Source organism: Balaenoptera borealis, assembly GCF_965194805.1.
Source record: "Balaenoptera borealis genome assembly, chromosome: 2".
Lineage (NCBI taxonomy): Eukaryota > Metazoa > Chordata > Mammalia > Artiodactyla > Balaenopteridae > Balaenoptera > Balaenoptera borealis.
In genome coordinates, this window is record NC_138867.1 from 106,906,229 (window position 1) to 106,919,873 (window position 13,645).

General features: G+C 39.9%; 2 protein-coding genes across 16 annotated transcripts in view; one reads left to right on the forward strand and one right to left on the reverse strand.

Annotated features, from left to right (window-relative positions):
- Positions 1 to 13,645, forward strand: part of LOC309623660 (uncharacterized protein) — a gene marked incomplete at its 5' end in the record, with an annotated part of 202,569 nt that overhangs the window by 28,345 nt on the left and 160,579 nt on the right. The window contains one exon of one of the 11 annotated variants that reach the window (XM_082380747.1): positions 2,274 to 3,031. The exons of the other annotated variants lie outside the window; for them this stretch is intronic. Of the gene's footprint in view, positions 1 to 2,273; positions 3,032 to 13,645 lie in introns of those variants that run through there. 11 annotated transcript variants of the gene reach the window in all.
- LOC309623662 (glutaredoxin-like protein C5orf63 homolog) overlaps positions 1 to 13,645 on the reverse strand; it is a 33,308-nt gene that overhangs the window by 5,114 nt on the left and 14,549 nt on the right. For 3 of the 5 annotated variants that reach the window (XM_082380756.1, XM_082380755.1, XM_082380754.1), the window contains exon 2: positions 379 to 499. The exons of the other annotated variants lie outside the window; for them this stretch is intronic. In XM_082380756.1, coding sequence (XP_082236882.1) covers positions 379 to 492 — 114 coding nt within the window. In that variant the 5' untranslated portion in view covers positions 493 to 499. The remainder of the gene's footprint in view (positions 1 to 378; positions 500 to 13,645) is intronic. 5 annotated transcript variants of the gene reach the window in all.

Sequence of the window (13,645 nt, forward strand, 5' to 3'; positions counted from 1 at the left end):
GTGGTTCAGTACTTGCTAATTCAGTGTTCGTGGTGACTTTATAGAACGTGACTATCACAAATAATAAGAGTTGACTATATTTCTAAGTGATACACTTGTAAACATCTGATAGTTCTTTTCTTTCAATGTATGGATCAGATGACGATTAAATATATTAATTTACCTCCTGATAACAGTGACACAATGAAGTATCTGGGTAGGATAAAGAGTTACCACTGTTGTAACTGGAACTGAAAAATTGAGGAGCATGTCTGAAGAAAATTTATACCATTGCTTTCCTTTCAACATTTTTCCCCTTTCTTAAATGTACAACTTTCTTCACCCAACATTTTAATCCTTTATGTTTTTAAAGTAGTGATTTTACTTTTCACTCTGTACCTTTGTGAATAAGGTTAGCACAGGCAGAGCAGTCTTAGAGGCAGATAGATTTCTCAAGAGCCGTTGAAAGGAGTGTTTGGCAAGTTGCATGCTATTTCCTTGAAACCAGAGCATCTTAATTCTGCCAAAAGAAAAATAGACCAGTAAACTTATGTGCCCTAGACTTTGCTCTTTATAATAGAAACAGTAAGCTGCAAATCTATGATGGAATTTGAAGACTTCAGATGTGCTTCTTGGAGTCCAGGAGTGTCAGAGAGGCCAAATGTTTGGCAAGTCTTCATGATGCCTCAATATTCACTGTATTCCAAATTTAGAATTTAGAATGGGAAAAAATCCAAATGTATGGATTAGTTGCGTGTCTAATCACTTGGTTTCTGTAAGCAAATTCCATGGGTTTGTTAATTAGAATAAAAAATTAAATTTCACCTGCAGATTTTGCTAGCATCTGATGATCCCCTAAAATGTGGGAAGTTTCCTGAAATGGTTTTTATTCGCAGAGATAGCTTATCTTATAGGTAAGCATTCAACAATGCCCAGCCACCTTCACGGTAAAGGAGATAGTAAGCAAGAAGCACAAGTCTCCAGCTGAAGGTTAAGGCTATTACTTATGAGATTTATGCCCCTCTGCTGCAAGAGGTGGGGAAACACAGAGCTGTCCTTAGAGGAACTTATAGGGGAGATTAGGCTGAGTTAACCTGTCAAAAACAAAAATCTGCTCAGCTCTTCTAAGAAGTATTTTAAAAGGAGATGGTCATCATTTTTGAAAACATCTACAAATGTACTAGTGTTTCTACTGGAGATATTCCAATAAGAACAGCTTGGTAATAGCAGCATGTCAAACACTAGGCTTTGAAGCTCTCTCATCCTGCTACTTTGCTCGACATAAGACACCCTACTTATTCCTAGTTATTCTACTGAGCCTCCAGCTTTGTCCTTTAAACTACAGATATGATGATTTCACTTTTAAAACACATAGGCACTGTTGACTTTATCACTTATCAATATTCCCTGCATGAATTCATTCCTGGTATCTTCATTTCTTAACTTTTCTTTACTCTACCTCTCCAACTTCATCTATCAGTTTCCCCTCCCTTATCCTGGCAACTTGCAGCACAAAGATTCTCTTTCTGTTCCTTGAATAACCAAAGATCGTTTCTTCATCAGGATTTCTGTACTTGCTGTTCCTCTGCATGAAAAACTTAAGTAGCTTCTCATCTGGCCTGGGCTTATGTCACCTCCTTAGAGATGCCTTAGTGACTACCTTACCAATGTGGGCCAGTCCACCACTCTTCTTCCTCATATCTTGCTGCGGTTTTCTTTTATCCTTCACTATGTAAAATTATTTCTTTACCTATATGTCCCCTCTACTACAACATGAGTTCCATAGGAGCAGCTACTTGTTCACCCCGATATTCCTGAGCATCTACAATTAACCTGGTACATAGTAGGTGTTCAAATAGTTGTTCGAATGTTAATAGTACTGGAGTGAGCCTTTCCCCCCCTCTTTAGTCTCACCTCTAACCCTGATCAGACACTCAGTGTGCACAGCAGTCACTATGTGGGCGGATCTCATATCCTAACTAAAGGTCAGTGCTCCTCACAGTGTCCACAAGATGCAGGCCAGCGCGCTGCAGCTGGTCCCAGCCCCTGCACCACCACCTTGAATCTCCTCCTGCTCTGCTCCAGAGAGCATGCCTGTAATAATTATGTACTAATCTCTACTGGTGACCAGGTTTCTCAGCATAAGATTAGCTTTAAACTCATTTCAAACAGAATGATATGACTTTAGAGAAAAGCACTAAATCCATATCAAACCAGAGTAAAGAAGACGGGACAAAAGGATTGGATTCTGATCTGTGAAAACAATAATCTTTCCTTCTCTCTTAAATCCTTAGTCTTCCACTTCTCCCTGGATCTCCCTGCTAACTAAATGGTCCTGATAATGCATAAAAAAGGAATGTGATAAGGATTTTACAAGGACCCAGCATTATTCTAAGGAGGAAAATGGATCTAAACAATTTCGCAATATGCTGTGCTACTTTCAACTAAGTGAGAAGCCCTGGTATATATATTTTCCATAAATTCAGCAGAACCAACACTCCAATAGGTGAATGTGGTTGGAGACAATAGCTTCCAAACATGGCTTTGTCTACAGAGGATATAAAGGAAGGGGAAGTATCAATGGAATGCTAGCCATGTTTACGACAGGTAGAAATTTCTGCATCCTTGGTTTTGGCAAGGCCTTATGCCAACAGTGGCACACCCTCCTAGGGTATGAAGTTAAAGAAACTGTATTAAATGAAGGAGAAAGAAACTTTTAAAAATCAGTTTTGTGAAAGTAAAGGCAGAAAGATAGCTCTTGAAAATGAGAAGGAGCAGGCTATCTAAGGCAGTGACCTAAGGTTACAACCAGGACAGTGAACAGCAGCTGTGTGCTTTTGGTGGAGGGATTTAAGATTTATTGATGTCAGGCTGGTAAGGAATGGAAAACTTACTGCTTTCACCTAACTGAGTTGAGACTGAGGTGTTAAGGCTTTTGTTAAAAAAAAAAATTCACATTCACAATGGAAATCTGCTTCAGTATTTCCAACATGACAAAACACAGCATGTGGTCTTGGTTGCACCCAAGACAAATAAAACCTGTCAGAGTAAACAGAGTTGCTCTTCATTCCAGATTTGCTAGAATACTTGTTCAACCAACCCAAAAAGCTAAGTAAAGTCTTCAGAGATGCCACAACCATCTTGTTTAAAACTAGTTCTCTTTTCCATGTTAGTCTCTATTTCTCCTTTTTTTTAATATGTATTGAATCACTTAAACATGGCACATTTGTTTACTGAGAAATGCATTAGCATTATGCAGTTTTACTACCTGCATATGTTCCAAATGCCCTAGCGCACTAGGGCATGTGCGTTTTACCACATTGTTAAATTAACTTATTTCTTTGTAGGTACTGTATTATAAAATTATATTAGAGTCTGATACAAAAAAAAATTCCCATACCTCTCCTAGGCAGAAATAAGATATTATGGCTAAAGTTCTGAACACTGGAGTTCACTTAGTTCTAGAAATAAAAAGTAAAATGAAAAATGATACACTCCAACTGGAACACCCCAAACCCTAACACCACTGCTGTCAACGTCACAGTCACCCCATCATGCTTTCTTGAAGTAAAATCTTAATATTGGCTACTCTGACAATGTGACATTTTCATTAGTTCTGTTGTTTTTGAACAGTATCTCAGCACTATAAGAAATACTCTGAAAGGTGGTCTATGCCTGTTGGCTCATGACTGTGGGAGGACAACACCTTTTTGATTATGTCACTGAATTTAGTCATGAAGTGTGTGTCCTTACTACACACAAAGACACAATTTTATCCTTTGTATTTTGTTACATGCCTCTGTGATATGAGCAAAAAGAGCTGTATGCATAATATCAAAGAAGCACAACTGGGTCACCTTTGTCACAGACAAAAAAAAAAGCATAAGACTGGATTTAGAATGTGCCTAAAACAAATTCCACAGCCTAACAATAAAGATGGTGACTCCTGCTGTTTCAAGTCCACTGCCGCTCAGAGGCACGGATCATCCTGAAAGAGAAAGGGAATGCTGGCTTTTCAACAAAACTGAGGCTGACTTCAGTGGTCTTTATGGCAGAATTAAATACAACATGGAGGAGGACTGACTGGACCAATTCATCCCTCCTTGAAGCAAGATAAGGAAGATAACTTTATAGCATTTTCCCTGCGAAGCACTGAAGGACATACCATTAAAACAACTGATTGCTGCACAGAAAGAAGCCAGGGTCATTTGAGCCTTTATTAAGGATTATTCATTTTTTGCATGAGGAGCTGCCCAGGCTATGGCTGCACATCACTTATGTGGGGTTCCTGGATTCTTCAAACGCTGTGTGTGTCTGATTAGAAGGGAAACACCATTGTTCTCGCTTGAGTAGAGAAACTGACCTTCACTGACCAGAATTTTTATTCATATGAAGAGTCCTTGGGCACACCGAATCTCCAAAATCAAAAAGTTTATATCAACTCAGGTACCGCCTTCATTATTAACAGATAATGCTGGAGCTTCTTCACAAGAATACAATATAAATTTAATGCTGAGCTGACATTAACCAAACACTATTACCGCCACTCTCGCTGAACTTGTGTTCCAGAAAGAGAGGCTCAGGGCTTCCGTCCCGTCATTTATGCCATGTGAGATGTTAAGTGCTCCATTTCACATTCATTACCATCTAAGTACAACATTCCTATTTCTACATAATGACTAGAAACACATGCGCGCGCACACACACACACAAACACATCCCTCTCTTGGGAACGAAATCCATTATTTTAGATTACTGAAAGTTTATGTAATGAGGTGAGGTTGCTCTTAGGGGACTCATCTGGGTCACTGGGCTCTACCTAATCCAGGGAAACAGGGACAAATGATGCCTCTCCAGAGGTCTTATATGCTTTTGGTCAGTCAGCTGTGTCCAAACCTCCCTCTCTCCCAAACAAGTGAGAGCTTACCCTAGGATCTTGGGCCCAAGTGTGGAGCCAAGAGTGACAAGGAGACGCAGCATATAGAGACACAATCAAAGCTGCAAATTGAGCAGATACTTTGAGGTGTCAATTCCAAGGGGCTAAGCAGGGTTAGAATGAGGCTATAGAACAGAAACAGAGGGTAGGGGGTGGAAGGCAACCTGGAGCGGGGCCCTCACTCCCTGAGTGCGTGAGATCTCAGGTGCTTTTTCAGCACCTCAGCCACAGCAGTCAGGGTACCTGGCCAGGGGAACTGCCAAGGAGGTAGCACCAACTCAGACATGATATTACAACAAGGATCCCCAGCTCACCACCCATCTGTGGGCCCACTTGTACATGGCCTCATGCTCAGCTTCATTCTTTCTTTCTTTTTTTTTAATAACATAACATTATATTAGTTTCAGGTGTAAAACATAATGATTTGATATTTGCATATATTGTGAAATGATCACCACAGCCTCGCCTGGCTATGCATTTGGACTGCTGATTTGATCCCACATAACACATGAAACCCTGAGTAGACATACCCTGCATGTCCACTCCATTCCCTGCAGCTTCTACTTCCAGGCTTCAGTGCCAACAGGTTTACCACATGGGGGCAGAGAAGCCTGTAGAGAATCAGTCCCAGAAAGGAATGACTGGTCATATGAGTTCCTACAGACAAAACCCCTTTTTATTTTTTTTAAAATTATTACCATGACTGTGGGGTTTCCAAGTATCTGGATGTCTCTACTACACTGTGTGAATGCAATAGGTGCTCTGTTAATTTGCATTCAACACACTGATTTGTGCAAAAGTTTTCTAACTATTTGAAGTGTGGGCCTGGCCTAACCAGTAAGATTATAATTTCACTGAAGGTATATGGCATTTACATATCCATCACTTGGTACATACACTCTGCCCCCCTATCCCCCCCTCACCGCTTCAAATTCTTAGCAAAATAAGCCATTATTGTTTTTTCTTCATCCTGTCTGGTGTTTAGTCCATTTCTTTCCCTCCAAATAAAACACTCACATGGAGAAATCAACTCCACATTCTGTATACAAGCAACAAGAATTACAGAGATGTACTCCAGCAGATTCAGGAGGAGGGAGTTAAATTCTTCACTGAAACAATATAAATACAAGAGAGATCACAACAGGGACATCCAATGGGCAACTTTAAATGTGATAAGAGAAAGGAAGGGAAGAGTACTATGGGCTGAGATTGGAAGTGGTTTCACAAGAGAAGGATCCTAAATCATGTAGGATTTCGATATGTAGAAAAATGGGAAGCATTCCGAAGCCAGGGTTAGACACAAAGGCATGAAGTAGGAATGCTGTGGCCTTTTGGATGGGAGCCAATGAAGGATTTTAAACGAGAGTGATGTGATAAAATCGGTGTTTTAGGAGATTGATCTGGCAGCAGCGAGCAGGATGGCTGCAAAGGAAAGAAGAATGGCGACGGGAAAGAGTTCAATTATGAAAATCCAGGTGTGGGATGAGATCATTCATTCAACAATTACCTACTGTTTTCCATGTCTTAGGATACTCATAGGTACTGGGTTCAGTGGTGAACAGAAAAGTCAGGTCCCTGGCCTCATGGGGTCCATATTATAGGGAAGTTAAAGAGACTCTTTTATGTCTCTCAACATCAGACAGTGGTAAGCAGAGGGAAGGGAGTGAAACAGGGTGATGTGATGGTGACTAAGGCAGGTCCTTTAAATAAAATGCTCTGAGCAGGTGTCATTTTTGCTGAGACTAAAGGCTGAGAAGGTACAAAGATCTGAAGGAAGAGCATTTTGGGGAGAGGGAACAGTAAGTGCAAAGACTCTGGGGTAAGGACAACCTTGACTTAGTGGAAGAAACAGAAAGGACCATGTGGCTAAAGCACAGTAAGCAAGGGGAAGAGTGGAGGAGACAGGTCACTGGGGGTTGGATCACCTAAGGCCTCACAGGCTATGTTAAAGAACTGAGGTTCTATTTTCACACAGTTAGATTTAGAGGAGGGAAGTGATGGGTCTCATGTACACTTTATATTTATTTATTTATTTAAAAGATTTTTTTTTTTTTGATGTGGACCATTTTTAAAGTCTTTATTGAATTTGTTACAATTTTGTTTCTGTTTTATGTTTTGGTGTTTTGGCCACGAGGCATGTGGGATCTTAGCTCCCTGACTAGGGATCGAACCTTCACCCCCCCTGCATTGGAAGGTGAAGTCTTAACCACTGGACCGCCAGGGAAGTCCCTCATGTGCATCTTAAAAAGATGACTTTAATGCTGTGTGAGAATGGATGGCAAGAGTGGAAGCAGGGACCCAGTTAGGGGCTAGTGCCGTAGTCCAGGTGAGAAAGGAGGGTGGTGTGGACAGGGCCAAAAGGACCTGCCAATGAACTGGATATGAGGAATTAAAAATGACAGTAAGGACTATTCTAGTTTTGGTTTTGAGCTGCTGGGTGGGTGGCAGTGCCATTTACTAAAATGGCAGCTGAGGCAGGAACAGATTGAGGGATGTGTGGGTCTGGGAGCTCAGTGAGGGACAAGCTGAGACTCAAGTAGAAAGTCGCGTGTACAGGTTTGGTAGTCAGGAGAGAAACCAGGGCTGAAGATAGAAATTTGAGACTCCCTTAGTTTAAGGGCTGTAATTACACCTGAGATCATGAGATCATCTAAATAGCAGAGAAAAAGAAGAGGACCCAGGACAAATCCCTGAGGCAATCCAACATTCAGAAGTTGGGTAGAGAGGAGCCAGCAAAGGAGGCAGAAAGAAAGGTTGGTGAGGTAGGAGGAAAATCAGAAAAGTGGACCATCATGGAAGCCAACAGGAGAAAGTGTCTCCAGAAAGAGGGGAGTGGCCCACTGTCAAAAAGAGCGATGAGGGCTTGGACTAGAATAGGGGTAGTCAAAGAAGCTACCACGAATCAGATGAGATGCGTCTCATGTTGCTCCAAAAGAATGAAACCTTCCAACCAATGCCTACCCCTAAAATGAACTACCTTGTCTGACTCTTGCCTAATTTCACATCTTAAGTAAAAGGGGATACTTCTGGTGAGGATGGAGGCAGTGGGGTAGGGGAGAAGAGTAAAAGCAAAATTTGGTTGGGTGTCTTAAAAAGAGATAATAAATGTAAAAATCATTGTATAAGTTAAAAAGCAGAATAGAGAAATAAGGCTTAACTATTTATTACTAAATAATACAAAAAATAAGGTATTGTTATTAATATTGTTAATGATGATGTTTCTACTGACTGAAATGTGCTTTTACTGGCCCCAAAAGGAAGATTTAAAACTCTAGGTATAATAGTCTCAGAAATAGGGAATTGCAAAACTGAAAAATATTTCAAACAGATATAGCTGAAAACTTCAGACTGTGAACATTACTTAAATAGGAATTCCTAAGACATGATATCACTGATTAAAGACCCAGCATATTTATCTTCTACTAAGACTGAATACCTAGACCAGCAAATACCTCGGCACCAGGTACTGGCTTACTTTACTCAGGTCTCACATAGTTACAGAACAGGGCACTGAAATTCAGTTTGCAAGGGGTAGAGGTTTCCCCTTGATAGGTTCTGAACAAAAGTCACTTCCCTTCCAGTTGCTCCTTCCGAATACTTGCCTTTATATTTTCAAGGAAGAGAAAATTCAGTACCACTATTATTTTACCAATGATATCCTCAACCCAAGCCTGGTACATCAAAACAGAAGCTGCCTAGGCAGTGGTAAAGTTGGATTTATTAATAATCTTTAAAGACAAAACTTGTTCCAAAGTATTTTTGAATAAATTGTGTAGAGAGGTCAAAGTAAATTTAAATGAACATAGTTCCCACAAACTCATCAGTCAGGGGAATTAAGCACAAATGGTATGATTCTTCATCTAGAGCTTTAAAGTTACTCTTTCTTACAGAGTTTCAGTTGGAATTCAGCATGTTTGAATTCCTGGGTGCATTTCTGTGTGAAGATTTCATAAATATAAACTCCAAAGACAGGCAACTCCATTAATTAGTTCTCTGATGCTAGGCAATTCCTCATCTCTTTAAGCCTGTTTCATCAACTGTAAAATGGAAATACAACCCCCTGTCCTGTTCTCTCGTTTTACAGAGACTAGGAGAAACTCTGCCCATAGGCTTTGCTTATTAAATATCCTCCAGATCAGAGAAGGGGAAACCACATACAGAAGAAATGCCATGGCAATAGCTCAAGACGTCAAAGGTCTCCAAAGAAAGGCATGGAAGTAGTTACCTGTAGGAGTCTAAAATGCTAGGCCATTTAAAGAGGACCAAAATTCATACATAGATCTGGGCAGAAGCGTAAACGGGCTTGCTCTTCGCAAACTCACTTCTCTAGCTCCTCAGTCATAACTGGGAAGCCTTGGCATCAGAAAAGACCCAGCAGGAAAATGGGGGAGGCGACATTAGGGTGGCCGGACACTGATCTTGCAACTGTTTGAGCATCTGAGATGGAAAAGTGCCTCCGAAAAGGAAGAATAATGTGTTTCTTTCTTATTGATGGACACATTTAAAGAATGATTTTTAATGGCAGACCCTCATCATCTTGGCATTCTCCTCCATGTCCAGAAGTGCTGCTGTGTTTGCCTAGGCATACAGCAAGCTGACAAATGTGAGATGAAAGGGAGGAGGAATCTTCAGAGTAAGCAAGAGTTTGTTTTAGAATCTTTGGACCTTAGCAGTCACATTTTCCAGATCGTTGCTTCAGAGGAGTCTACTTGGTAATGGGGTTGGTTTCCAGAAAAACATTCAGCTAAGAAAAATAACATGAAGATGCTGATCAAGAACAGTAATATACTGTTACTATACACTCCCTCTAGCACCCACGGGTCCAGAGGGGATTCTGGACTAATTCTTATTAACACAGTGGGGCTTGCACACACTGTACCCCTCCCCTTATCCTCAACCCTGAAGATACTGACTCAGCATCTGGCCTAGAGCCAGAGGCATATTCTGAATTCAGAGTGTGCAACAATGTTCAGTATTATTAAGACATAATGGCTGCTCTTCAATAAGTGGTGCTGGGAAAACTGGACAGCTACATGTAAAAGAATGAAATTAGAACACTCCCTAACACCATACACGAAAATAAACTCAAAATGGATTAAAGACCTAAATGTAAGGCCAGACACTATAAAACTCTAAGAGGAAAACATAGGCAGAACATTCTATGACATAAATCACAGCAAGATCCGTTTTGACCCAGCTCCTAGAGAAATGGAAATAAAAAGAAAAATAAACAAATGGGACCTAATGAAACTTAAAAGCTTTTGCACAGCAAAGGAAACCATAAACAAGACGAAAAGACAACCCTCAGAATGGGAGAAAATATTTGCAAACGAAGCAACTGACAATGGATTAATCTCCAAAATATACAAGCAGCTCATGCAGCTCAATATCAAAAAAACAAACAACCCAATCCAAAAATGGGCAGAAGACCTAAATAGACATTTCTCCAAAGAAGATATACAGATTGCCAACAAACACATGAAAGGATGCTCAACATTACTAATCACTAGAGAAATACAAATCAAAACTACAATGAGGTATCACCTCACACCTGTCAGAATGGCCATCATCAAAAAATCTACAAACAATAAATGCTGGAGAGGGTGTGGAGAAAAGGGAACCCTCTTGCACTGCTGGTGGGAATGTAAATTGATACAGCCACTATGGAGAACAGTATGGAGGTTCCTTAAAAAACTAAAAATAGAACTACCATATGACCCAGCAATCCCACTACTGGGCATATACCCTGAGAAAACCATAATTCAAAAAGAGACATGTACCACAATGTTCATTGCAGCACTATTTACAATAGCCAGGACACGGAAGCAACCTAAGTGTCCATTGACCGATGAATGGATAAAGAAGATGTGGCACATATATACAATGGAATATTACTCAGCCATAAAAAGAAACGAAACTGAGTTATTTGTGGTGAGGTGGATGGACCTACAGAGTCTGTCATACAGAGTGAAGTAAGTCAGAAAGAGAAAAACAAATACTGTATGTTAACACATATATATGGAATCTAAAAAAAAAGAATGGTTCTGATGAACCTAGGGGCAGGACAGGAATAAAGATGCAGACGTAGAGAATGAACTTGAGGACACGGGGAGGGGGAAGGGTAAGCTGGGATGAAGTGAAAGAGTGGCATGGACATATACACACTACCAAATGTAAAATAGGTAGCTAGTGGGAAGCAGCCACATAGCACAGGGAGATCAGTTCGGTGCTTTGTGACCACCTAGAGGGGTGGGATAGGGAGGGTGGGAGGGAGGCGCAAGAGGGAGGGGATATGGGGATATATGTACACGTATAGCTGATTCACTTTGTTATACAGCAGCAACTAACACAACAATGTAAAGCAATTATACTCCAATAAAGATGTTAAAAAAAAAAAAAAGGACATAATGGCTGCAAAGCTGTTCCTGAAAGCCAAGAAAGCCTGAATAATGTGGTTGGGTTATATCATACATGAGGGCTTAACAGAGTTTAAGAACCAATTTGAAAATTCCCTCATTCCATAAAGATAGCATTTAAGATGAGGGCAAAATCATGCTAGTGCAAGGGATGGGAACAAAGTACATAAGGAATTATGCAGACTCCTCTCCACATTATCCTTCTTAACCAAAATGACCCATTCCCTTTGAAGGTATATCTGATACCTAATACTGACCCAGAAAGAAGTCAATTTCATTAAAACATCTTAGTCTTATTGTGCCCAGCTAGTAATGCCAGTTTCCTTGCTATTTAAAAAGCACACAACTTTATTTCCAAAAGTAATTGTTTGCAATTCAAACTCCATCCGCCCAGGCAATGCCTTCCATTTGTCACTAATACTCCACCATTTCCAATTCATCTTGCCAAAGAGGCGCATTATCCACATGACCACACAAGACCTGAAAGATGTTTCATTCATTTTTAGCCATTTTGTAGCAGATGACTTTGGAACATTTGAGATATTAAATCCAGCATTTCTTGGGACTTGTAACACTAATACCTGAATGTTAGGAACTATCCACTCTTGAGGTCATGCCCCAGCCACCCTCAGTTATGTGAGATTCTGCAATTCTCTGAGTCCTATTCTGTTACTTAAAACTTGTCACTGATAGAAAATCTTAATATTTTGGAACTGGATTCCAAGACACTTTGGAGATTTCCCTTGCTTTATGGATAAAGGAACTGTTTTACCAAAGCCTTTTATACTGCATTTTTTTTCTCTATATTTTCTCTTTGAACAGTGCCTATTTTTATGTATAATGAGACCAACACAGAATTCTCAGAACTGCAAGGGACCTCCAAGTTCAACCCCCTTTTTTCCAAAAAAAGTCTCAAAAAGTTTTATACATTAATCCTCAGAGTATACTGAATAACAGATAGCACATTTTGTTTAAGATTTAATTTAAAGATGGAGAGAATGAGGAAAAATCTCAGCTTCGGATGGCAGAATTCTTTTACTATAAGAACGAGGTTCTGATCTCTAAATCTAAGATGATACAGATTAACTTTATTTTTGAACTTGGAGAAACAGAGCTGCATTTAGATCTCTCTCTCTTTTTTTTTTTTTTCCCAGTCTATATCCTAAGCTGCTTCGGCTGACTGAATTTCTATTAAATAACAGATTCCTTTCTCTTGGCTGACTGGAAGAACTACAGGTTTTAAGAAGAAAAGAGTTTAAAAAATTAAATAATTCAGTCTTATGTCCTTCCCCCTGACTAAAGTAGAAGCCACTTCCCCATTATTTCATGATTAATATGAAAAAGTACAGAAACAATGAGAGGAAGTTCATCTGTTTCCAGTAGTAACATTCTGGTTTCTGTTGGAATTCCATTGGCAACAGAAGGAAGCAGCATATACCACATGCCTGCCCTATTACAATACAAAAAGCTGTCAACTTTGAACTCTTTTGAAATGTTAGTAAAGTAGAAAAGATGATTGTGGCTTTCCTTCACATTATTTGGGTAACCTAGCCTTAAAATAGTGAACAAACATAAGTCCTTTATCCTTAAGGCAGGACCAAACCAAGATATTAGTGACCTAGGTAAGCTAATAATTTGGCATACCTTCAAATGGATACTTTTCAAATATTCACTCAACAGGTGTTTGGGTGAGGAGTTGGGCATGGCAGGCCTTGAGAGAGAGTGGAAAGGGGGCTGGCGGGGCCTTTCAGTTTGTATACTCTATTCAGTATAACAAAGACCACACAACTGATCAGGCTAGATCTCCTTGGAAGGCAGTTTGTTGACCATCTGTAGATTTTCAAATATGCCCTTCCCTACTCCAAGCTGTTTATCGAGGCATTAGTAACTGCAGCATTTATAACTGCACTGGTAGCTCCTTGAAAGGTTACTGCTTTATATTCTTTTCTCTACCTTGTTGCATTCCCAATGATGCTTTCACAGTCCATATAGATCCAGCCTCCCTTCTATACCATGTACTGAGTGTTTGTTATGTGCCAGGCACCGTGCCAGATACTAGAAATATAAAAGTGATTAAGATACTTTCCCTGCCCTTAAGGACACACCTTGGGTAGGGGAAAGATTTACAAACAAATAATACAATACCACAGTGATGAAGCCTATAGCAGTAAAATGGTTATTACTAGATATTACAGGTAAAATGCTCTGAAATCCTTTCTTAAAATAGAAGGTATTTTGAATTTGCCTCTATCTCTGGAAATCTTATCTTGGGTAAGGATTGGAATAAAAAGAGAGTAATGTTTTCATGCCTTCA